This window comes from Ochlerotatus camptorhynchus, unplaced genomic scaffold (genome assembly GCF_037179485.1).
Source record: "Ochlerotatus camptorhynchus isolate MF236.1 unplaced genomic scaffold, CSIRO-AGI_Acam_v1.1 ptg000141l, whole genome shotgun sequence".
Classification (NCBI taxonomy): domain Eukaryota; kingdom Metazoa; phylum Arthropoda; class Insecta; order Diptera; family Culicidae; genus Ochlerotatus; species Ochlerotatus camptorhynchus.
Window position 1 is genome coordinate 55,067 of NW_027040631.1, and position 25,754 is coordinate 80,820.

The 25,754-nt window shown below is 45.5% G+C and overlaps 2 protein-coding genes across 5 annotated transcripts in view; one reads left to right on the forward strand and one right to left on the reverse strand.

Moving 5' to 3' along the window:
• Positions 1 to 200: 200 nt before the first annotated feature.
• The window catches only part of LOC135700725 (amyloid-beta A4 precursor protein-binding family A member 2-like), a 28,986-nt gene continuing 3,432 nt past the window's right edge, over positions 201 to 25,754 (reverse strand). For 2 of the 4 annotated variants that reach the window (XM_065221334.1, XM_065221335.1), the window contains exons 2-11: positions 17,134 to 18,154; positions 16,181 to 17,075; positions 14,518 to 14,995; positions 14,310 to 14,457; positions 13,980 to 14,225; positions 13,857 to 13,893; positions 3,108 to 3,247; positions 1,944 to 2,822; positions 1,736 to 1,876; positions 201 to 970 (exon numbers count right to left, since the gene is read on the reverse strand). In XM_065221334.1, coding sequence (XP_065077406.1) covers positions 899 to 970; positions 1,736 to 1,876; positions 1,944 to 2,822; positions 3,108 to 3,247; positions 13,857 to 13,893; positions 13,980 to 14,225; positions 14,310 to 14,457; positions 14,518 to 14,995; positions 16,181 to 17,075; positions 17,134 to 17,943 — 3,846 coding nt within the window. In that variant the 5' untranslated portion in view covers positions 17,944 to 18,154 and the 3' untranslated portion in view covers positions 201 to 898. The remainder of the gene's footprint in view (positions 971 to 1,735; positions 1,877 to 1,943; positions 2,823 to 3,107; positions 3,248 to 13,856; positions 13,894 to 13,979; positions 14,226 to 14,309; positions 14,458 to 14,517; positions 14,996 to 16,180; positions 17,076 to 17,133; positions 18,155 to 25,754) is intronic. The other 2 variants (XM_065221337.1, XM_065221336.1) reach the window with 2 other exon arrangements.
• LOC135700674 (uncharacterized) lies at positions 22,755 to 23,791 on the forward strand. Its single transcript, XM_065221254.1, has 2 exons — positions 22,755 to 22,991; positions 23,174 to 23,791. The coding sequence occupies exons 1-2, from the start codon at positions 22,755 to 22,757 to the stop codon at positions 23,789 to 23,791; spliced, it is 855 nt and encodes a 284-aa protein (XP_065077326.1).

Genomic DNA, 25,754 nt, shown 5'->3' on the forward strand with positions numbered 1-25,754 from the left:
GCGCATGGCTGCCAGCTAGCATCAAGCACCAGCACTGGGTGTCTATGGTTTTCCTGTCGGTTGCTGATCTTCTCTTTTTGTCATATGTATACGTATATATTGCTACGAATAAATACTTTCTTTGTTTACACATTGTTATCAGTTGGCTTAAAGTCCTATGTTCACTTGCTCATGGGTTCACAATTGCGATTTTCCTACACTTTTGTTGAGATTTGAAAACATTTAGGCATTATTACAGATTACAGAGCAATTATATACTTTGGTCGCTGAGTTGACAGTGTGAACGTGGTGAAGGAAGATTCGTGTTCTGATTTTATTTTTGTATGCGTGGGTGTGTGTGTGTGAGAGAAAGTCAAACCACCATGTATGAGTATGTGTGTTTGTGAGTGTATGTTTCGCTCAATCGTTTGTTAGGCCCCCATCAGCTACATGGTCCTAGTCCAAGCTGAGCATGAGCATCTTTGCGTCCATTATTCGTCTAACTTCACTGAGGAATCGTTTTGCGTTTTGGTTGGAAATCCACTCGTCTTAAAGGTATATCTGATTAACCCCAAATCTTCTTAAGTTTAGTTTTTTTTTTAAATTCACTATCATTCGATATATAACTTCCTAATCGACTCTCAATCTCTTGGTTTCACGTCGTCGAAAACTTTATTGTATCCAACATTAGAAGCGTCTTTGCTTTGCAACTTTTTTTTTTAGTTTTCCTAAATGCAGAATATGCAGTTTCTATTGTTTGAGTTTTTTTTATTTCTCTTTAATGTATACAGTACTGTACCTACTAGCCAACAACAATCGTCAATCAAACATCGCGAGCGTGCGTCGTCTTTCTCCGGTTTCGTATCACAATCACTTGCAGTCTCCTCTCCTGCTCCTTGGCTGGTGCTGCCATGCCTGCTTAGATGTAAACAGGATTCTCCTGCCCCGTCAGTAGCCGGAACATCGAAGTAGGCATGGTTTTCATGTGAATCTGTTGACCGTGTTTTTTTTTTCGAGGTTGGAAAAATGTAAACGAAGAAAGAAGAAAGAGGTATTTCAGCATTGCTCAGTCCAGAGACGTTCTGCGAACGTCCAGAAGAGTTCAGAGGATTTACACAGCGAATCCAAGGGTGTGTTAAGAGGATTTTTAGGTAACTTAGAAGACTTCAAGAAAGCAGAGGATGGCTTATAATCAGGAAGTTTCGAGTGTTCATCAGAAGTATATTTGATTTTCAGAGGACTCTTATGGGATGTCCAAAGAATTTATAAGATGTTAAGATGACTTCAATGAAGACGATTTGTGTGTACAGCAAAGAACATCCAGCTCCAAGGGGCAAGACAAATTAGATGAAAATATCATCAAAGATTTCTAAATGCCCACAGGCGCTGCTCGATTGGCTCTGGTTTTGACAGTTCGTTTGGCTCAAAACCAGCCCGTCCGCTCCTCTCTTATACTAGACCCTCTCTAATCAAAACATATTTTGATATATTCAGCCAAAGTCCTTGGCCTGACTGGTATCATATGTAGGTAAGACGACTTCAAAGGAAACTTTAGAATTGCTCGCCGGAAGTACCGTTCTGCGGTATGTTCAAAGCACTTCTATGGTAGCTTCAAAGCGCTTATTCTCGTAGTTCAGAGAACTCTCAGAAGACAACACTTGCATGGGACGTTCAGAGCACTTCAAAGAGAAGCTTGACGCAATTATCGATTATCCGGCTTACGCCGGAAAGTATGTAAAGGCAATGTCACACTTACCTCGCCCACAGATGTCGCTAGTAGGTTGACGATCTTTTCGTGTGGTACAGCCACCACGCTTTGGTTGTTGATTTCGATAATCCGGTGGCCAACGCGGACCCCACCTCGTTCCGCAATGCCACCGCGCAATAAACTGCAAATCTAAAAAAAAAAAATAATTAAATAATCCCTCATCCTCACCTCACCCATGGCAAGCCAAACCACTTACCACCCCATTCTGCACGCTGAACCCCAGCTGGTACTTCGTGTTGGGCCGCTTTATCCGCACTTCCACGACCGGCGCGCACGGCACCACCGTAAACTTGACCGCCGTCTGGTTCTTGGTGTTTTTGATGTACCCCTGACACGTCGACAGCGGCAATCCCACCAAGCTCAACCCGTTGATCGCAATGATCTGATCGCCGATGTTCAGCTGACCGCACCGCGCAGCCGCTCCGGACGAAGCCAAATTCGCAATGACAACGGTCGGTAGCATCGAGCCCCAGCCCGACTCTACGATCACCACCCCTAGGATCTCGCCCTTGGCCTTCGGTACCACAACCTCCTTCTGCAGTTCCTTCTTGGCGAAGATCTGCAACTCGTCCCCGAAGATCTCCTGACTGTTCAGCACCTCCTGGTAGTCCATTTCCTTCATAAAGCTATGGTCCTCAATTCCGTTTGCCTTGAGAAACTCCATGTACGCCACCTGGAACGCCTGCCCAATCGATTGCGCTATGAACTGGGCTTCCTCACTTTCGAACACGTGACAGATCATCTTGGGCGTTCGGTTGCCCCGCGGAAGGGACTTCTTTGGTGGACTGTTATTGTTACCGCTGCCGTCGACGCCGCCGGTGGTAGCATTCGCGGCGGAGGTTTGCAGTGCTGCCGCAACCAGTGGCGCTGCCGGATCTCCCGGATCCACGTCCTGTGGGACGAATCGCCTCCGAGCCATCAGAACCACCAGGTCACCGATGTCGGCAATGTAGGAAATCGTCCGGAGAGCGTGGTCCATCATGATCTCCTTGAGATCCGTGTTCAGGACCATGATCTTCTCGGTCGAAATGAACAGGTCAACTTCGGTGCTCGGCTGAGATTCACCCTCCGGTGCCTGGAACGGGGAACAGGGAACACGATCAGATCGGTTGTAGAATCGAAAACAAAAACATGAAACATTTATAAAAGGACATAGCGTTCTCTCTTACCAAAGCCTTCTCAATTCAGCGCAGTATGTTTGGGCGTGTTAGTAGTAGTTCGTGGAGAGCAAGCGAGCAATTTAGAAAGAAACGATGAGGGTTACGAATCGGTTAGCGGTTCTTCTATTTAGCGGTTGGTTATGATGGTTTATGATCACATTTTTATGAGGAACAATCGTTCGGAGCGCAGTCAAAATTACCTTGATCCTGGAGACGGCTTCCTCGGCCTGCATCATGCGAGTCGATTTCGTTGGTTGGCCTTCGCAAACGAGCTGGGTGGAACCGAGGTAGCGCGCCCGGAACAGGACTCCCTCGATGAGGACTGCCGGGTCCAGGAGACCTACGTGGAGAAGGATACGGAAGTTTTATTAAGTTTATCGTCGTCAGCAATCTTCCGAGGTTATGAAAAAAAATACTCTTTTTTGAGTCTGCAAAGGTGTACATAACCTTAATTTCTAGCAATCATTTGCGAATTCCAGTACATAATTGAAGGAGGATGATGGTTTAATTCTTCAAATGAGCATGATTTATTTGATACAATTCTACAATACTTTTTCGAAGAGACGTATCAGCCTTTGTAAACAATGCATTTGATCGTTGATTTGGCGTAGCTGGTAGCTCGCCCACGTATGCTAACACGAGGGGGGCGACACATCTAAATCTCAAGTTTAGATGCTCAACAAATCTCACACTAGCGAATCAATCTTCGAAAAATCTTCTTTCATTTGTCGCATCTACTTGCATCGCTCATCATCTTTTTGCAGGAAATCTTCAGAATCGTCATCAATCTTCTTTCTATCTACTCAACGTGCGTGTAGCTAGCCACAGCAAAACACAATCTTTTTTGCATCGTAGATAGAGTCGTCCCCCTCGTGCTAACACTACCATAAGATAGGGAAATTTGCAACATGAGTCCGGGTCTTCCATTTTCCCTCTCCGCCAAAAGAAACACGCGATCTTAGATGTAACTCTTATTGGGATGGAAGGCAACAATTGCCGGCTGCTAAAATTGCAGAAATGTGAGATTCAGTCCGTTTGTGGAGTGTACTGTGAAGGAAAGATGAGCCGTATACCATTTCCAAAAGAATCCAGCAGCAAGTCTGAAGCTGTGGGCGATTTAGTGCATTCAGACCTTGGGGGTCCAATGGGGAAGGTAACACCCAGTGCGAAGATTGGCAACTGTTCTCTTCCCTTATACAAATGTCAAACGTCACTGATAACAGCGCCTCTGTCAATCAAAGGTGGAACTTAGAAGCACAAGTGCTGCTCATTAACAGTGACTGTGTGTGTGTGACCTAATGTTACCGATCCGAATAATCATAGCACGGTACTCGTTGTTGGTTTTGTTTTGCTCTACAAAATTTCACGGCAATTTGTATCCTAATCCCAGCAAGCCGGTGGTTTTCCAATTCAAAACCGTAAATCTTGTCATGGTGGATCAAGTAGAGGATTGAAACTCGGATCGATACCTAGTGAAAATAACTTTTACTTGTGAACGAGGAACCGAAATATTGTTTATTTTGCCTGTTGGAAGCAATCAATAATAAGGAATTGGTAATTGACAGGATTCCGTCATTCGGAAGCTGCTGAAAATTCAAGGATTCATAGAAAAAGATCCGATACATTCATCACGATCCAACGGAAGGCGTAGCAGGATCTAATGTTGGTGAAAATGAAAATGAAAGGTTGAAGAACTACAATCCCAAACGGTACGTATTGATAAAGAATATATTTCCATTTTAGATGTTGCCAGAACATGAAACCACCGGATAGTGATCCTCTGTATGCCTTTAACAATTCTTGGAATCAACCGACCCCTTCCAGAGAATGATAACAGTGTCGGATTGGAAAGTGATACGTACGTTAATGGATTTGCTTTAGACCAATAGGCTAGTCAAGTAGTGAGCCAATTTAAAATCGTTAGTTTCGTATTGATTGTTGGTATTATTCTGCAGCAAACGGCACCCTATTACCCGCAGCAGAATGGGAAGGCGAAACGTAAGAACCGGTATGAAGTAGAGTCGGACGAAGCAATTCGTACTGCAAACTATCTGCATAATCGTTTGCCAACGTCAGCTGTTGAGAAGACGCCGTACGAACTGTGGCATGGAACGAAGCCATCTTACGCACATTTGAGAGCATTCGGATCGGAAGCCTACGTTCATGTGCCCAAGGAGAAGCGGCGACGAAGATGACCTTCGTTGGATACGCGGAAGGGCGAAAAGCATACCGCTTCCTGTATGCGGAAAATTACTGGATCGCTATCAGCAGGGATGTCACATTTTTGGAGTTTGGTAGCTTGAGCGATTCAACGCGGGTCGAAGAATGTACATATGAACAACCAGTGATCCTGCAGCCGTCAGCAAAGAAATCGGAATCGCTCAAGAAGCAGAAGGTAAGGACGATCGAATGATGAATCCACCAGTGGATATACACACCGAAACGGATTCAGAATCAGATCCTGACGATGATGAAGAAGCGTATTCGAACTTGGATACCACGTTGTACGAGAATGCATCTGAAGGGGAACCGTCATTTAGAGGTTTTCCCTTGGACGAGATTGCTAGGCGTTCAACGAGGTCGAGCAAAGGAGTTGCACCGAAAAGACTGATCGAAGAGATCTTTGCAGTCGGTGATCTTATGTCCAAGGAGCTGAAGGAACCAAGCACTTTTAAGGAAGGGGTCAGCTGCAAGAAATCGAATCACATGCTATTAATAGAACGTGGGATCTTGCGAAGTTACCTGAAGGTCGTAAGCCTGTCGGATGCCGATGGGTGTTTAAGCTAAAGCGGAACGCAACTGGCGAGGTGGTGAAGTACAAGGCGCGGTTGGTAGCTCAGGGGTTCAGTCAAAAGTTCGGACAGAACTACGATGAGGTGTTTGCCCCTGTGACAAAGCAAACTACGCTGAGGACTTTGCTGGCCGTTGCGAGTAAGCGAAACCTAACCCTGAAGCATTTCGACGGAGAACCTGAAGAGGAGCTGTACATGAAGCAGCCAACTGGGTTCCAAGTCCAAGGCAAGGAGACGTTGGTCTGTCGCTTGAGGAGAAGCAGTCGGCCCGCTGTTGGAACCACCGGCTACACTCCGTTCTCCTAGGGCTAGGCTTCGAGCAAGGTACGGCTGATCCATGTTTCTACACGAAGATCGTCAACAGAAAGTGCGTCCACTTGCTAGTTTATGTGGACGATATTCTGGTTGCCAGTGAAAGCGATGCTGAAATAGAGAAAATCTATAATGCACTGAGACAGGAATTTGAGATGACTGATCTCGGTGATTTGAACAACTTTCTGGGTCTGGAGGTTACCAGATCGGAAGGGAAGTACAGCATCTCTCTTGAAGACTACATCGACCGTGTGGCTGAGCGATTTGGACTTCGTAACGCCAAGGTTGCGAAGACTCCAATCGAAGAAGGATTCACGAAGGCTGACAACAAGAGTCCGCTTCTGGAGGATGTGACGAAATACAGAAGCCTAGTTGGAGTTCTACCAACCGATGGCAACTAACGATTTTAAATTGGCTCACTACTTGACTAGCCTATTGGTCCCAAGCAAACGAGCAACGTATCCCATTCGAGTCGAAATTCTAGTACTACACTATGTTTGTTTTGATTCGCTATGAAAGTTTGACAGATAAAATTAGGGTTTCGTGGATTTTTGTATGTTTCGAGGGGTGCATCGATTAGCTTGGGACCGAAGATAGTACCCGAGCTGAGCCAAAAAGTTGAGCACGTTTCTTCGGGACCTACTGGTCTTACACACTTAGATTTTTTCGCCGAGATGGGCACCACCGAGCAGCTCGGCATTTTATTTTGCTGGATCTCAGTGAAAAACTTGCCGAGATTCAGCTAACAAACGGGAATTTTGCCGAGATCTCAGCATACAAACATATTTTTTGCTGAATTTCCAGCAAAATAAAATGCCGAGCTGCTCGGTGGTGCCCATCTCGGCAAAAAAATCTAAGTGTGTAGAGTTACCTCTATGGTGCAAGGCCGGACATTGCAGTAAGTGCTTCAGTATTGGGAAGAAGTGTTAGTCCACCGCGGGAAGAGGATTTGGGTAGCAGCCAAGCGTGTGGTCCGATACTCGAAGGCAACGAAACATTGGCGTCTGTAGTACGGAGATCCAGAAGGAAAATTGATGGGGTATTCCGATGCAGACTGGGCCGGTGCTTTCAAAACTCGGTAGTGAAGGTAGTCAGGAGGCAGTATGGCCTCGAAAACTGATGGAGGAATTCGGCGAACCTGTGAAAATAATGGAAGACAACCAGAGTTGCATTAAGTTTGTCGGATCGCAAAGAAGCAGTCGTAGATCGAAGCACATCGAGACTAGGGAATGCTACGTCAAAGAATTTTGTGCTGGAAAAGACTCAAGAGAGTTGGTCTACTGTTCAACCGAAGAGATGGTGGCGGACGTACTCACCAAAACGTTGGGCAGGATCAAGTTGTTGAAATTTTCTTCGATGCTTGGTTTTGATGCTGGCAATCGCTGAGGAGGAGTATTGGGATGGGAGGCAACAATTGCAACCAATTATCATAGCGAAATAGAGGTAACTTTAAGACCAGAAGTTCCCAAAGAAACGTGCTCAACTTTTTGGCTCAGCTCTGATACTCTCTTCGCTCCTAAGCTAATCGATGCACCCCTCGAAACATGGGAAAATCCACGAACCCCTCATTTTATATGTCAAACTTTCATAGCGAATCAAAACAAACATAGTGTAGTACTAGAATGGGGTACGTCCATCGATGTAATTAGAACTGACAGGCTAGTCCAGTGTTTTACTGCGCGTTTATTCGCATCGTCAGTAGTGCCGATCGCATCATGTAATGGGAAGACAGCGCTCCCGGAGGCTCCGAGAAAAAGCGGATAAGAAGAACAGTGATGAGCGTAGCTCGAGTGTACCTATCTCGAATAGGTACGCTACTCCTCCAAGCAACGTTGATAATACCACACCAGCAGTGATGAAGCAGACCAAGAAGAGAAAGAAAGAGTGGACGTGACGCCAGCGACATCGGTGATTTCGGTGACACCGTCGATAACGAGCCAAGCTTCCTGAACAGGTGGTGAAGAAAGTGCCACTCAAAACACTCATTGGTGATTTCGCATCGCTGGACGTCGCAACCGAGTACAAATTCAACAGGATCGGCAACAAGGTGATGCACCGTACGAAAGTGGGATATGAAGTGGCCGTCAATTACCTGATGGATTCCAAAGCGGAATACTTCAAGCATGACATCCCTGGTGAGAAGCTCTTCAAGGTGGTAATCAGGGGCCTATCGAACCTCGACTTCAAGACAATTGAAGAAGAAATCAAGGACCGGTGCTAGCTGGCCCCAATCGCTGTCTTCCAGATGACGAGAAGAGACGAAAACTTGAAGACGTAGCCGGATTGTCTTTTCCTATTGCACTTCCAGAAAGGGACAGTAACGCTCAATGCTCTGCAAGCCATCCGATCAATCTACTCCTTCATCATACGGTGGGAGCCATACCGTGGTGTCATCAATTTGGACACGGTATCCGCAACTGTAACATCAAATCACGCTGCAGCAACTGCGCTCAAGAACCGCCCTGCGGCAATTGTGGTGGTGTTAATCAAGGTTCCCAGTGCTCCAAACGCGAGGACTTTAAACGCATCCGAAAACAGGCGGCAACCAACACCCAATCAGGATGCAAGGACAAAACCCTGGCATTCCGGACGGAGGATTTACCACCTCTTCGTGTTCCTCAGCAAAGGCAAGCGAATTCGCGGGTGCAATCAACATTAAGAAGCTTCCGGTGATTCTGCTGGACAAAAATCTCCACTCTTCCCTGGATTCTGGAGACAACCAAACCAACCAGCGCAAAACAACAACCCCGATCTGTTATCAACAGATAAACTGGAAATCTTCATAGTTGAAGATGCTAATTTCAAATAACAGACTGTAGTGGTAATTTTTATACGATAGATGGAGTAGATGAAAGCATAGAGTTGATAGTTCCGTTAGTGTATGGCAGTGTGGAAATCTTCGTCAACATGACCAAGCAGATCGAGGTTCTCGGTAAGTTCATCATCCAGTATGGCGTCTGAACCGCTTACTATCGCTACCTGGAACGCTTGCTCTATAAGAGCAATACAGATTAAGCTTGCCGACTTCCTCCGTAAGCACAGCATCGACGTGGATCTTCTAACCTAAAGTCCGGTGACAGCTTCTGGTTGCCAGACAACAGCATTATCCGGCTTGATTGCACCAGCTCCAGGGAGGGGGTGTAGCGGGGGTGTCAGAAAGGGAGTCAAGTTCTGCACTCCACCCCACATCTATCACCGACAAACCGACATGACACTCACGAAAACTCCAATGAATAGGAGACAATAGCGTTCGCAATGGCGGCTTCCAGAAGCGATCCTGGTCACGGCACGGCACCATATGTACCGTAGAGCGGTGACCAGGCCTTACGTTGTTTGTACCATAGAGCGGTGACCAGGCCCTACGCACGTTTCAAAACCAACCGAATTTTCAATTTCTTTCACTAACCGAGGAAAATTTCATGTTCCATGCAACGATTTTATTTCATGCAACGAAACGATCAAACTGCGACTAACTACACTAAGGCTGTGTTCCATTTGGTAAATTTTCACTTAAATTTGACAGATGGAAAATTTTCAAATAAACCTGCTATTCCAGCAGACTTATTTCTGACAGACAAGGAATCAACTTTGACAGACGCTTTCTCGAAAATCGGCCGATCAACAACAGTGGGATTTTCGAACATCTTAATTTATTTTCGAAGTGTCAAATTTAAGTGAAAATTTTGCAAATGGAACACAGCCTAAGACTGTGAACCATTTGCCGAGTTAAATTTAACTCGTGGTTAAAAGTGACAGTTCGAAAGTTATTTTCTATGTTCGAAAATCCCTGTGCTGTCGATTGACCGGTTTTCGAGAAGAACTTAGCCAAGGTTGTCAAAATTTAACTTCTTGTCTGTCAGAAGTAACCACGCTCGAATAGCAGGGTTAATCGATAACTTTTCATCTGTCAAATTTTAACCAAAAGTTAAAATAATCCACCAAATGGTTCAGAGCCTAAAAAGGTTGTGCTATGATCCAACTCACTTTTCTGCTGCTAGTGCGCGCTTGTGTTGGTACAAGCGCTACTCGCATCTGTCAATTAACAGGGTTCGGCAACCTGATACCAACTTCATTACACCGTAAAAGCGTTGGGCGCAACACACTTAATTCTGACTTATGTCCGAAAATCGTAAACGGCCGATGTACACTGAACCAAAACATCCGCAAAACTCCGAATGATTATTGCATTGCTAGAGCCCTTTAACAATATGCATTCGAATTTCGGATGATTTTCTTATGGTTGAATTCGTCGTCAGATGATGAACATCCATATGACTGTCATCCAAATACAGGATGATTTTCGTTTGAAAATTAGCTATGCAACATATGGCACTCAGAGGACAAACATTTAAGAATAGTGTGACATGCAAGTGGTTTTAATTAGATTTATATTTTGACTATCTACATTTCCATACTGAAAAGCCATAATAAGCCATTCCATTACGGATACAAAAATTTTTCGTTATGGAGAAACCTCCTCCACCACGAACTAGCCAAACATTGGTTTTCATCGTTTATCTATGTTCGTAACAGCTCTGATAGCGATGCATATGCTTCCACCTCGTTTGTCAGCTCAGATCAGCAAATGACGTTCGATAGAATTATTTACATCATCGTTTTGAATATTTGCGTTATGGAGCTGAACCAATACCATATGCAATTTCCATTTAGTATGACAGTCATTCTACAGAGAGCATTACGCATTTCAACTGAAGGTCCTATCCCTTCTCATAACAATTTTCATCCTGTATTCGAGAGGAAAATCATCTGATTCCAAAACAACCGTCATCCGGTTGCAGCCATCATTCGAAAAAGCGATTTCGGTGTTTTGTTTTGAATGGTCTGAGGTTTCATTCGATCAGAGGATGATGTTTGTGTACAGTGTAAATGTGCAGTGATTCGAACTTTCAAAACCATAGGATTTTTTGATCTAGAAAATAATTTGTCCATAATAGATCAGACATGAATAGTCAGAAATGTCATTGTTTTTGCTATGATCATTCATGTCGGTTTGTCGGTGCTTCTTTCATCGAGGCCCTTAGTGTGGTCTGGAAACGTCCGGTTTATCGCTGTTTACTACCCACGCCAGTGTACTGCAAGCGGACTAGGAATCCAATTCAAGAACGATCTGACCACCATCACTCGTACTAGCTCCCGATTCATCGTTGGAGGCGACGTGCATGAAGCTTGGCGGAACTACCAGCGGAACCGAATCGGATGTCTATTGTTCGACCACGCACAACCCTGTGCAGTTTCCGGACGAACCAACTTTCATCTCTCCAGCGGGAAATCCCACCCTGGACTTTTTCCTGTCGAACATCGGACTATCCAAACCGGAGGCGCACAACGATCTCAGCTCCAACCACCAACCGTTGGTGGCTGAAGTCGGTGTCCACGTGGTTCCTGCTAGAAGCTACCACCATGTCAACTATGTGCAGTTCGGACGAATGGTGGACAGAAACATCGGAGAAAATCCACTGCTCGACACCGTTGATGACATCGACTGGGCGTTGGAAGGACTCCAACAGGCTATGTCAGTGGCTGACGACCCTGTGAGGGGTAAGTTTGTTGTTATTGATTCACACACCCAATTACTGATTCGCTTGTGAAATTTTCGTAGACGCCAGTTTCAGAGGACTGGGGATCTGAACAGGCAGATTGCTTCCAGAATGGACTCACTTCGAAATGAAAGTGTTGTCCAGAATCTGGACCACCGTTCCAGACCATTCAGCGGCAGAAGGTAATCAAGGTATTGAAATCTCATCCTAAACCCGTTCCACCTCTTAAGGGCCACCCGCATTAGATCCGGATCTGACGCGTTGCGGCAAAGTGACAGCTAAATATATTGTCTAACTGTCAAATTTACGTCATCGCAACGCGAACAGATCTAATGTGGGTGACCCTTTAGAGTCGAAAATGATGATGATCGGTTCTTAATCACCCCACAGGAGAAAGCAAATGCTTGGCTCGACTATCCAAAGTTCGCTAGAAGATCAGGTTGCGCAATGCGTACAAAACCTAGAGATGCATTCAACTTGATCTTGAAAAAACTCAGAATACAGGCGCAGTCTCTTCTAACCGCTATCTTCAACAGTTGCTTGGAACTGCACTACTTTCCAAGCATCTGGAAGGAAGCAAAAATTTTACAAATCCGCAAACCCGGTAAGGACCCAACATTGTCCTCAAGCTACAGACCAATCAGCCTCCTTTCAGCGCTGTGCAAATTGCTCGAGAAACTCATTCTCAATCGTTTGCTAAAGTTTGTCGAGGAAAACAACATTCTTCTTCCGGAACAGTTTGGGTTCAGAAAGGGGAACTGCACCAATCACCAGCTAGTATGGGTGATGAATAACATCCGAAGTAACAAAGCTGTATCCAAGTCCACAGCCATGGCCTTGCTAGACGTTGATAAGGCGTTTGACAATGTCTGGCATGACGGACTTGTGTACAAGCTTTGTAGCTTCAACTTTCCATTACATCTGGTTAAAATCACCCGTAACTACCTCCAGCAAAGGTCGTTTTTAGGTTTCGTTGAATGGTTGCCTTTCAGACACGTTATCCAACCCAGCTGGTGTTCCAAAAGGTAGTCAAGTGCTCTGCCTTGGTTAGGTGTCTGTATCCGCTTATTTTTTTGGTGAACAAACTGGCAGTCTACAAACCACCTGCGATCCTCTACGCAGCACCGGTGTGGGAATCATGTGCACAGACTCATAGGAACAAAATCCAGGTTGCTCAGAATAGAGTGCTGAGGATGGTCCTTGATCGTCCCTTCGACACAAGAATTTCCGATCTTCACCTAGAGGCGATCATTCTTAAATTAGATTTTAAAATTGATGACATAAAGCCTAGGTTTGTGCAGAAATGCCAACACATCAGAACATGCTTTGATAAGCAATTTTTTTTTTTTTTTTTTTTTTTTTTTTTTTTTTTTTTTTTTTTTTATTATAGTCACTTTAACACTCTTGGGTCATTCGTGACTTGTCCGGGGGTGAGATTTGAACTCGTGACTTTGGCGTGAGAGGTATGGATGTTAACCACTACGCCGGGGTCGCCCCCTTGATAAGCAATTTGTATATAGTAGGTTAGTTGTTGTTGTGAATAGTAGTTGTAGGTAGTTTCAAACAAACCAATCCCATCACCACCGCAAACAACAGCAGTGGCATCTGATGGAAAATGAATGCAGAAGCTTGGTTAATTGGAGAACAACCTCACTAAACAATTCCAATAAGATTTATAGCGAATTTGTTTTTGGATCAGTTCCAACCTGGATCGGGTCTCAAGATTGGGTTTGCTTGTTGTCTAGCAAACGTCAGTGTGAACGTTTGTTTTTGTAACCTGGCTCGGGTTGAGGTTCGCACTGACAATAAGCTCGGGTTCGCACGGGTTGGAACTGGTTCCAACCTGGATAATAAACAAATTCGCTATAGTGATCGCAGAAAAGGAAAAAGAAAAGAAGAAACAAACAATGGAACATCGAATAACACACCATAGAATGGATTAATATCAGGAGGAATACACTTACACATAGAACGCATTGTGAATGGTGGGCGCAACGCATGGGTACACAAATCCGAACGGACAAGGTAAAGCGTGCAAGAGAAAGGCGAAACAATTATAAAAGGTAAACAGTGAATTATGGATAAAAGCACGATAAGTTAACCTCACTTTTCCCTGAGGACCTTAAGAATCTGTCAAATTTCTAAGGAAAAACGTGAACTTAGCAAATCATACCCATCTCTATTGTTGGTTGGGGACACAAGAATGAGGATCACAACTAACAGCTAGTGCCTCACATTTTCTTCCGGAGCAATGACGTAAAAAGGGGGTGTTTCGTTATGCACTCACCTTCTTTTGTTTTACACTTTCCTTTCTTGTCCGGATCCTGAAAGTAGAAAACGTAGATATTTATAGTATATCACAACATTCAATGCATCACATTCAAATGAAAACGCAAACAATCACACTAACACTCTTCAGGACCGGGCTCTTTTCGTCCGGAGAGGCCTCCTGCTGCTGCTGTTTCAATTCCTCCTTGTCCGATCCCACCGGGATGGTTCCACCGTTGCCGTACACATTCGTAATGCCCACGTTGTTCACTGGAGATTCGGCGGAAATTTGCGTTCCCACACCGGCCCTGATGGCGGTGTGGTTTTTGCTGATCAACGGTATGGACGGCGAGCGGATCGATCGAACCTTGGACCGATCGGCCCAGCTCTGCCAAAACGAGAAAGATACGAACACAAATGAGCGCATGATGCATATGAATGAAGATGGATTTTTGTTTTTGAGGTTATGTACCTTTTCATCGCCAAATCCGTGGTCATCCAATCGTTGTTGACCGAGGAGGCGGTCCGTCTCCAAGTCGGTGTCGGCTTCTTCCTCGTCTGCACTCAGCAGTTTGACCGGTTGGTCGGAGTCCAAGCTTTCCCGGGACTTGTCGAAAGATCTAGGGGATGATCAACGTGGATGGTATTACATTTATTCAGGCAAAAATAGGTGTCCTAACCTGGGCACCCACACCGGTGAGACGTCATTCCTGCCATCTTGTTCCGGATCTAACACTGAGGTACCTTCCGTAGAGGGCAATATTTTGGTCATTTGCAGCGCTGCCTTGATGTCCTTGATCGCTTCCTGAACTTCATCGCTTGAATCCAGCTGCGGCGGTTGTTGTTGCTCCACGTCCGTTCGACAGACCTGCTCGGCACCCATCTGAATGGAAGATATGAAGGGATATCCGGTTTCCTGCTCTATTGCCGAGGGATCGTCAGGCTGCTGCAGTTGTAGTTGGTCCATCACGATCGAGATACCCGATAGGGACGGAGGAGCTACATTGTTTTCGGTATCGGAAGCATGTCCACTGGAGAGACCATCTTCCAGGATCGGCATACTGCTGTAGAGTCGCCCGTAGTCGGTTACGTTTTCGTTACCGCCGCTGCCACCGCTTCCGACATGCCCGGACAGACCATTAAGGTCACCGGAAAGCCCTGCGAAGGGATGGAGGGGATATTTGGATTTACATCGTCAGGGTCAGGACAGTAGGCGATTTTCATAGAGCCGCTTCAGTGGGATTTTTAGAGCTAGCAAGTGACCGTTTACTTACAAACTTACTGGTACTGTCGTTCCATCTCGCTAAAGTGGATCTCAATGATCCACTGGAGTGGATCTCAGTGATCCACTGGAGTGGATCTCAGTGATCCACTGGAGTGGATCTCAAAGATCCACTGGAGTAGATTTCAAAGATCCACTGGAGTGAATCTCAAAGTTTCACTGAAGTCGATCTCAGATCCACTGAATTCGATCTCAAAGATGCACTGGAGTGGATCTCAACGATCCACTGGAGTATATTTAAAAGATCAACTGGAGTGGATCTCAAAGTTTCACTGAAGTGGATCTCAAAGATCCACTGGAGTAGATTTTAAAGATCCACTGGAGTGGATCTCAAAGATGCACTGGAGTATATTTCAAAGATCCACTGGAGTGAATCTCAAAGTTTCGCTGAAGTCGATCTCAAAGATCCACTGGAGTGGATCTCAAAGTTTCACTGAAGCGGATCTCAAAGATCCACTGGAGTAGATTTAAAAGATCCACTGGAGTGGATCTCAAAGATCCACTGGAATGGATCTCAAAGATCCACTGGAGTGGATCTCAAAGATCAACTAGAGTGAATCTCAAAGATCAACTAGAGTGGATCTCAAAGATCAACTAGAGTGAATCTGAAAGATCAACCTGAGTGAATCTCAAAGATCAACTAGAGTGGATCTGAAAGATCAACTAGAGTGGATCTCAAAGTTTCACTGAAGTGGATCTCAAAGATCCACTTGAGTAGATTTAAAAGATCCACTGGAGTGGATCTCAAAGTTTCACTGAAGTGGATCTCAAAGTTTCACTGAAGTGAATCTCAAAGATTCACTGGAGTGGATCTCAAAGATCCACTGGATTAGATCTCAAAGATCTACTGGAGTGGATCTCAAAGATCCACTAGAGTGGATCTCAAAGATTGCATCTCCACGACACACTAGAGTGGATCCTCATGCGGTTAGATCTGAACGATCCACTGAACTAACTCTTTTCACCCCCACTAGAATGACTCTTTCCGACCTTCCAAAGCCAATCATATCGCAAGCAAGCTATCTACAAAGCAACACCAAACCATGCAAGCCTCTACCAACCGTATTCATTTCCCATGTACCGCAGGGAGACTTCAGAGTCCAGATCCCCGCAGTTGGAATCGTAATCGGTTGTTTCCGGAGAAAGCGTAAAGCTCCGAATCTTACTGTCCATATGATGGGAATGCTGATGCTGATGCTGATGTTGTTGTTGTTGGTGATGATGCATCTGCTGCTGTTGCTTCTGCTGCTGTTGTTCCGCTTCCGACTCCCCTCCACTGCGACTACCGGAATCGATAAACAGTTCAATGTCCTGCGCTTCCCCACCACCGCCACCCGTTGTTCCTGTCCCGAAACCATGATGGTGATGGTGATGATGATGATGATGTGAAGAAGCGTAATGCGAATGATAGTAACGTTCCTGTTGATTGTGCGACTCCGCTTGCTGTTGTGCATTAGTGTTAGCGTAATGGTATTGGTTGTTACTGTGCTTATGATAGTATGGGTAGTTATTGCTCAAATGACTCCCGATCGGGGTACTGGATTGCTGTTCGTCATCATCGTCGTCTTCGTCGCCGGGCTCCTCTTGTCCGGATCCGGAGCGATTGGACTTTGTGGCCAGCCGCTGGGCAACATAAGCGTTACTTTGAGCATTTCGGTTAGTACTAGTAGCGTTATAGCTGAAGAAATAATCCTGATCGTTTCCACCACCACCGCCTTCGTCACCATTATCGATATTGGTTAGTAGATTAGTCGGAGTTTGATTGTTCTGCTCACCCTCTTCCATCAACGACAGCTCGTCGTTGGTGGAGGTGAAATAATCGACATAGGTTAGATTGAACTTACTCTCGTTGGAGAGGGTCCGTAACCGGGACCCGTCACCATCGTCGTTGAGATCGATCAACTCCGACTGACTGTCGGTGGTCGGCGAAGCCTGGGGACTGGGCGAAATCACTCTCTGAAATGAAATCATCGCATTACTCACAGTTCCGGGAAGAGATCGTAACAAAACCTACCTTCGGAAATCCCGGTCGAGGCATTCCAGCAGATCTCCCACCTCCAAACCCACCGCCACCGCCTCCGTCTCCACCAAAATCATCCCGGTCAACCATACCGAACCTTCGCGGTGATCCTTCGTATTCCGCAATCGTCAGACCTCCGATGATCCTCTGGATCTTCGAACTGTCCACATCGTAGTAATTCCTCTCGTCATCTCTCCCGCCACCTTCCTGTCCCCCGGAAGCACAACTATTGTCCTCTTCCTCGTTCTCGCTTTCGGAAGGCACCGGTGAACTCCCCAGAATATCCCGATCTCCACTCATCCTCCAGTTGCGGTTCAAACCCATCGTCGTATCGATATCGTCAAACACGACCATCTCCCCGTCGGAGAGCAACGAGAAGGACGAAAAGGCAGCGTCCGCTTGATGACGGCCCGGTTGCGACGGCTGCAGCGTCGGACTAGACGGATTGGTGGAGTTATTGCTATCGTTGTTTCCGCCACTGCCGACCGGACTGCGACCGACCTTGATCTGATGGTGCTGCATCAGGGTGCTGTGTTGGTAGCGTAGCTTCGTGTCCAGATCGGTTAGGTCCGGGGAGTTGAGAACCGTGCTGACCGGAGTGGTGTTCGGGGTCCGGTTGGCCGGGCGCATTTCCCACTGCAGCCGATCGGAGTCCCTGCTGTAGCTGTAGCTCTGCGGTCGTCCCGGCGCTGGCAGCGGCTGACGAGGAGGACCGCCACCGTTGTTGTTGTTGTTGTTGTTGGTGGTGCCAGTGGGACCCGCGGAAGAGGACGATTTGAGCTGGGTACCGTTTGAGTAGGACATTTTTTTTTTAGTTCTTGTTGGGTGCTAAGGAGTGCTCTGTCTGGAGTGAGTGTTTGCTAAGTTTTAGCGTAAATCAGTCTTGCTCAATTGCTGAAGATTAACGAAGCGTTTGGTTTGATAATGCTGGTGTGTTTCTGGTTTTATCTTATTTGGTAGATGTGCTCTGCGGTTGCAACGGGGCCAAATCATATTAGCCGAAGTTTGGTAGATTCTGGAAGTAGGGAAAGAGAACATATATCCATTAAGTCAAATGAGGAACATCAGATGAAAAAAAACTGCAATTTCGCTTTAGGAACAGACTGTCTTAAATACCGAGTTGAATACGTTAAATTTTCACTGGAAGTAACATGCACCCAAGTAACTACCAAGCCCGTTAATGGCCCGATTATATTCCAAAACGGGCTATTAACGGGCTTGGTGGTTAATTGGGATTATTGCAATTTTTTTTAACAAATCCGGGATCCATTTTCTCAAAGCCTGCAATCAAAATGTGTTTTTTTACTAGGCTCAGTCGTGTGTGACACTTTGCGGAGCCAAACATCCGTTATTTTTTAATTAACATTTTAAACAGCAGTAAATCTAGCTTAGTATTGGGTGCCGATTACTCGTGGCGGACTCGAGGTTCATGGGTAACAATTTCGATTGGAAGGAGTTAGGTACACGGCGAATGAGAACGCCTCAAATTTGAGTTTAATCGCCAAAAGCGCAGGAACTCAGCGATGAGTAAAATTTGTCTCATGGTTTCCTGTGGAAAACCTAAAAAATCTGCCGGAAAATGAGGAAATTGACGAAAATTTTATTCAGTCTCGAAGTAGTACCAATAGACTGAGTGAATCCAATCTTTACTTTTCTCAAATCCGGGAATTTTCCCTGGAAAACCCTGGAAAAACCTGGGAAAACATGAGGAAAATTAACTCATCGCTGAGTTCCTGCACTTTTGGCGATTATGAGTGAACTAAACTCAAATTTGAGTCGTTCTCATTCGCCGTGTAGGAAACAGGTTTCTGAAGCCTCCTTCAGATACTACTCTCGGACGGTTGAACAAATCCTGGCTGGGCAGGGGCAAGTAGCACAGAAACAGGAGGTTAATAAGATTGGGAAACAATGGCTGGAAAATGGGTGGAAAGGAGGGGATGGTCACATCAAATTCTAACATCAGACAAACAAAATCATTAGGGACACAGGGCCGACATTTATAGAGTATGAAAGTAGCACTCGCTGTTTTTTTTCCTTGATTTATTTTCCGTCGATCTTGTTTTCCGTGCTGAGCACCAATGCTACCGATGCCAGGGAAGCAGCTCCCACACCTTGACCCTACCTATCGACCCATCAACTCATGAACCGGGGACCAACGGTTTTACCATAGAGGTAACTCTAAGACCACTGGGTCCCGAAGAAAATCATTATTATTTTTGGCTCACTCAGTACCAGAACAACGGTCCCAAGCAGTCCCAAGCTATTTCACTCACCCCTGCATGTTCTGCATGAATCCACACACCCCTGATGTTATCTGTCAAACTTTCATAGCGAATCAAAACAAACATAGTGTAGTAATAGAATTTCAACTAGAATAGGGTACGTTAATCGTTTGCTTGGGACCAATAGGCTACTAAAGTGGTGAGCCAATTTAAAATCGTTAGTTTCGTATTGATTGTTGGTTTTACCATTTCCCTTCCGAAGGAAGGCATGATCAGAGATGTTATGCCTCAGAACATCCTGGCGACGCCGGCTAGGATTGAACCCAGGCCTGCTGGGGTGAGAGGTAATCACGCTTACCACTACACAACCGGCGCCGCTCAGCACTCCCTGTTGGACTTGATCAAGTTTAATAACCTGCCTCAACCTGCCATTGTATAAAGGGCCAAAACGTTTTAGGTGAATCCGAGGGTAACATCAAAGATGAATACTAAGATGAAACTGTCGGAAGAAAAACTTTCTATTTTAGTGTCCTCTTTCACGGTCCCTTTCATCCATTGAATACCCCTCGTATTCAAGGTAATTTTGTGGTTTTGCTGCCCCCTCGGTAGAGATGAAATTTTGCGCTCATTTTTATCAAAACAAACACACCAAAATCAGAGGTGTCCCATTGTTTAATTACTCGATTAACAACTAATCGATTTTTTTTTGTTCGCTGTGCTGCCATTTTTCCACCAATGAGAGTGCAGCACATGTTTGAAACGATCGGTGATGATCCTCTGGAGAAGTTAATGCTTATATCGGCATGATATAACCGATTGCAAATATTTTACTTTTCGGTTCGTTAATCGATTAATCGATAATTCGAATGAAAATCGGCCATCACTAGATGAATGTGAAACGTCATTTCAAATATATGGACCATACATAAATAATGATACAATTTGAAAGGGACCGGGGCTCATCACAAATTACGTCCACACGGTAACTGAAATAAACACGAGTGTTCACCGGTTGGTAACATGGCCCACGTGCATCCGCGGGATAAATGAGAATCTCCTTCCAGCAACAGGATCATACAACCGGCAAAAAACAGGCCATCCAACAGGAGGACGCCCCAATGAGTGGGGAGAAGCGCCCTCCCTCTTTTCACGAAATGTAAAAAACAGGAAGTTGGCATTTCCACTCTCCCCATCCATTTCGCTTCAATCGGGTGCCCTGGTGGACACCGCCGTACCCAGCATATAATGTTTCATATAATCAGAGATGGAAAAGTTCACGAAAACTCACTATGCCTTGCAAACTTTTCCCTTGGGGAACTTTTCCAACACTGCATATAATAATGGATTGAAAGGTAAAAATAATTAAAGGAAAGAATTCACCCGATATGCTACAAAGGAATCCATGACAAAACGATGATTTCGAAGAGTTACCGCTTCTTCGTAAACCAATGTTAAAATAGTACTCTCGCCTTTCTTTCGTCACACAGCAATGGAAACCCCCATCAACCGCGAAACACACTGTAGCTGCTCCAACTAGAGGGATCTCAGCAGAGGAAAAAAGACTGCGACCACTTTCCATCACCAATCACACAACGGCTTCAGTTCACCAGTTCACAGTCTGGAAGACCCTGCGACAACCCCTCCGAATTAACTCACGACCAACGCCGAAATCAGAACAAACAACTCCAGCGACCAAAAAATAGCGTCGAACACTTCGATTGCATTTCTGAAACACAACCTCAACGCACAAACACGACGACGAAGACAACATTGGACAAGCGCCATTCGTCCGGAAGGCGGAAACAAACAAAGGGAAGAAAACAAAATGCACATTCAGAGCACGGCACGAGCTGAACTGCTAACGTTAAAAGCCAAACGCGAACTGGGGGTCACTGAGGCCGATATTAGGGACATTAACCCTGTTTCCGTGTAAATACCGCCCAGCCCTGTCGACTACACCTGCGTCGACGAACCCCTTGCGCAACTGTCAAACTGCGCGCCTCCTTCTATCGAAATCTTTCAGCAAAAGAATCGTTGTCATCATTTTGAAGTACTGTACCAAGCACCGAAGAGCAAAGACGCAATAAAAGTTGAGTGAAGTCAAATTTGTATTTCGGTCCGTTTTTAAGTTTTCTTTTGATTCGAATTGCCTGCGTTTCTTGCCGGTCCAGTCCAAGGTTCAAACATTGGTCCTTCTTCGTCGGATATAGTGAATCGCGATGGAAAAGTTAGTGAAAATTCGCAACGCACAAATGGTGCAATTGGTCGGGGAGCTGACAGCAGCCGGGAAACTCGCTGAGCGGAAGGCTTCCTACAGCGAGGCAACGGAACGGCTCGACCAGCACAAGGAACTTGCTGGAAATTTCCGGAAAACACAAACAAGCATCGAGGAGCTCCTTGACGACCCGGAAACAGTTGATTCGGTGCACAATTTTCGTGAAGAATTTAACGGTGCCTACTTCAAGGCGAAAGACATCCTCGAGATATACATCGCGGACAACAATCCGGATGATGTGAGTTCCACATCCAGTGGCAAAACGATCGTCGGCAGCGACCTCCGAGAGGCGATGAAAATGCTACTCATCACTCAACGCGCCTTGCTGGAAGGGCAGCGGGTGGCAAGCTCCGCGAACAACAACCAACCAAGCTTCGATCCAGCAGCGGGGGATGTGGTGTCGAATCGTTTACCCTTTCTGAATGTGCGGCTTCCATCGATCAACGTGCCGACGTTCAGCGGTGATCGGAAGAGCTGGAGGTCATTCAAGGACATTTTTGAATCGACCATTCACGACCGGAACGATCTGAAGGATTCTATCAAGATGCAATATCTTGTGTCCTACCTCGACGGCAGTGCGAAGCAGCAGGTAAGTTCGTTCCCGATTTCCGACGCGAACTACCAGGATGCGTGGGAGGCGCTCACGAACCACTACGATAAGAAAAAATATACCGTTTTCGCTCTTATTCGTGAGTTCGTGGACCAGCCGGCGGTGACCACCGCCACATCCGGAAGTCTACGCAAGCTCGTCACTACTTCTGATGAGGTGGTATGACAATTGAACGCACTTGGTGAGGACTAGCAAGTGCTAGCTTGCAGTAGGAGAAAAGTGCGCGAAATGCTCCAATGAGCATCTGTTATTTCAGTGCAGTGAATTCAAAAAGATGAACATACAGTGCAGGCGCGAACTAGTGAAGAACGCGAGATTGTGCTTTAATTACCTTAGGGCATCGCACACCGCGAAGTTTTGTAGTTCTAAATCAGTGTGCCGGAATGAAAACTGTAAGCAGCGGCATCACACACTGCTATGTGAACTGAAAAGTGAAGATGGAAAAAAGAAACCAGTGGAAAACAGTGATTCAGACCAGCAACAAGCGGGTGAAGCAGCCATCACCTCAATGGTAGCGCAGATACCGCTGGAGCCACAGCAGAAGTCGGTCGTGCTACCTACTGCTGTGATCCGTGTACAGGGATTCGACGGCGGTCTTCTGCAAGTGCGTGCTCTGATCGACTCGGGCTCTGAAGCATCATTGATCTCGGAAGTATGCGTCAAGAAGCTCGGTCTGTCTCGCTCCAACAGAAAGGTAACGGTTTCCGGCCTGGGACAACAGGCAGCCGGAACAACGCGTGGCCTTGTAAAGCTGGTGATGGCTAACCGGTTTACCGACGCGTGTGTTTTGCAGACAAGTGCCTACGTTCTGGGGAAGCTCACCTCGACGATAAGCAGATAAAGAAGAACCTCGCTGATCAGGCATACTATCAGCCGGATCTGATCGATATCATTTTGGGATCTGACGTCTTTCTTGCTCTCCTCAAGCCAGGGCAAGTCAAAGACAACGGTGGTGTTCCTGTGGCACAGAACACGATCTTCGGGTGGATTGTGTCCGGGAATCAAGCCATCTACTCATCGAGTCTTCGAAGCAACGTCTCGATCGTCAATCTTCACACAGAGCTGGACCTCAACCGCACCTTGCGGATGTTTTGGGAGCAGGAGGAGGTTCCGAAGCCACAGCAGCTTAATCCTTCTGAACAAGCAGCCACCGAGCTCTTTAGGTCTACTCTTACACGGGATGAAAATGGGCGCTTCATCGTGCGACTGCTGTTCGATGATTCGAAGCCAGCGCTGGGTGAGTCCCTCACTTCGGCCATTAAGCGATTGCGATCGATGGAAAGACGTTTCCGACAGGATGAGGAATTCTATACGCTGTACTCGGAGTTCCTCAGCGAATACCTGGCGCTGGGGCACATGGAAGAGGTGCCACCAGACGAACTGGAAGTAGAGACTAGCAAGTGTTTCTACCTTCCCCACCATGCCGTCGTCAAGGCCGAAAGCACGACGACTAAGTTGCGGGTGGTCTTCGACGCCTCGTGCGCTTCGTCGACTGGCGTTTCGCTCAACGACAGACTCCTGGCGGGACCGAGGGGCACGCAATAACTTTTAACTCCTACGCAAGCCTTTTTTAAGTACAATAATTACAGTTAACTACATGATTAATTACTTTAATTACGAGCGTCGGAAATTTTTTGATTTAATTACTTTTAAGTACAAATTTCAGCTTTAATTACAAGTCACATAAATTAAGTACATTAACTCCATTAATGTACCACGAGAAATGTACTTAAATTTCCCCCAACGTACCGTTAGACCCTTTCGTTATTGGCCCGTGAAACAAAAATTTCACAGGCCCTTTTGCTACGTTAAGGATAATTTCAGTTGGTGATTGGTGCCAATTCACATACAACGATCGGTTCGTGATTTGAAATGTAGTCGGATTTCAATACCGCCGAGGTGTTGGCAGGGCAATGAACTATATCCTAGATCACGCCCCTGTAAAAGCACCGGAGAATGCAACAATGAAAGGAATGTTTGTTTGTGCTACCTGGTTCAACCTAAGAAATAACGAATTTAATTTGGAGGATGCGAACGAAAACAGAATTACAATAGAAAATTATGTTAACCTTTGCGTGCCTAACGTCTAAGTTTGCATAGATATTAAAATTCAATTAGCTATAAAAACATAATTTCTCAATATTTGTCTTTACAACAAATTGAATTTTGTCTTGAATCTATTGAAGTTTCTGAATACATCTGAAAATATTTTGATCAATTCATGGTTCCGGCGTTATTTCGGTTCCCGTTGGGGTCGCTTTTGGTCGGCATTCGGCTTTATTGTTCTGTAATAAGTATACACACGATGAACATCATGTTTTTTTTCTCTCAAACGATGTAATTGGACCAGTGGCAGCTATTTCGATGGTTCACAATCACATTGGGCATCCCGAAAATGTTCCGGTGCCCCGGGGAAGTGACCAATTCTCAACAAGAACCAAAACCCATCATGCGACATATCAAACTTCATGATTTTACAAATCTTGGCCAGTAATGGCCTTATTGAGAGTTCATGGTCACACTAGCCCTCCCAGACATGTTCCTGTGTCCCCGAGCAAGTGACCGATTCTCCACAAGAACCAAAACACGTCATGCGACATATCAAACTTTATGATTCTGCTGAACTCGGCCAGTAATGGTCTTTTTGAGAGCCCACGATCCCATTGGCCCTCCCTGGCATGTTCCGGTGTTCCCGGGTATATTTTCAATTATCGACAAGAACCAAAATCCTTCGTGCAACATATCAAACTTCATGATTCTGCACGGCTAATAATGGTCTTAGACAGCCCACAGTCCCATTTAACTGTCCCCCTCCCCCCCGGTTAAATATCCAACTCCCAATAAGAACCGAAACCCCTCGTGTGACATATCAAACTTCATTATTTTACGAAACTCCGTCGGTAATGACCATATTAAGAGTTCAAATTTGCTATCCCAGACAGCTGAACGGACACTGGAGCTGGTGCATACTTAGGACATTCACACGCTGAGCTACTTCCGGGAAAAAATCGCAGCTGGTATGCAATTGTCTTCCCAGCACGGATAACTTGAGTGTGTCAAGTTGATCGGTAACGATCATTTCGTGTCCTGTGCACATGGGACTCATCGTTTCCTATCGGTTTGGAGTTCTGCCCATAGTATTGTTTAGTTGACCCATGGAAAGACGAACAATGGGGAGGCGAATTTCATAAATGCTATCGCGTCAATTCTGAATACGGATGTGATCATATGATGGCGATAATACAAATAAAAGCACACAATTGGTTTGAATCATCTTAGTGTCTGCAACCAAAACCTGATTATAATTTTCTTGTTAATGAACTCTGCCTTAAATCTGTTAATTATGATTAGTATAATAATATTAAGTTTGAAAGAAATATTGAAATAATCGAAGAATTCACGCGTAACATCAGAAAATTAATGCAAATGCACATACATCTTTCATTGAATCTGTTAATTCAGGCACAAGCTAATATCATCATCTGTCGAACTGTGCTGCGAGCACACA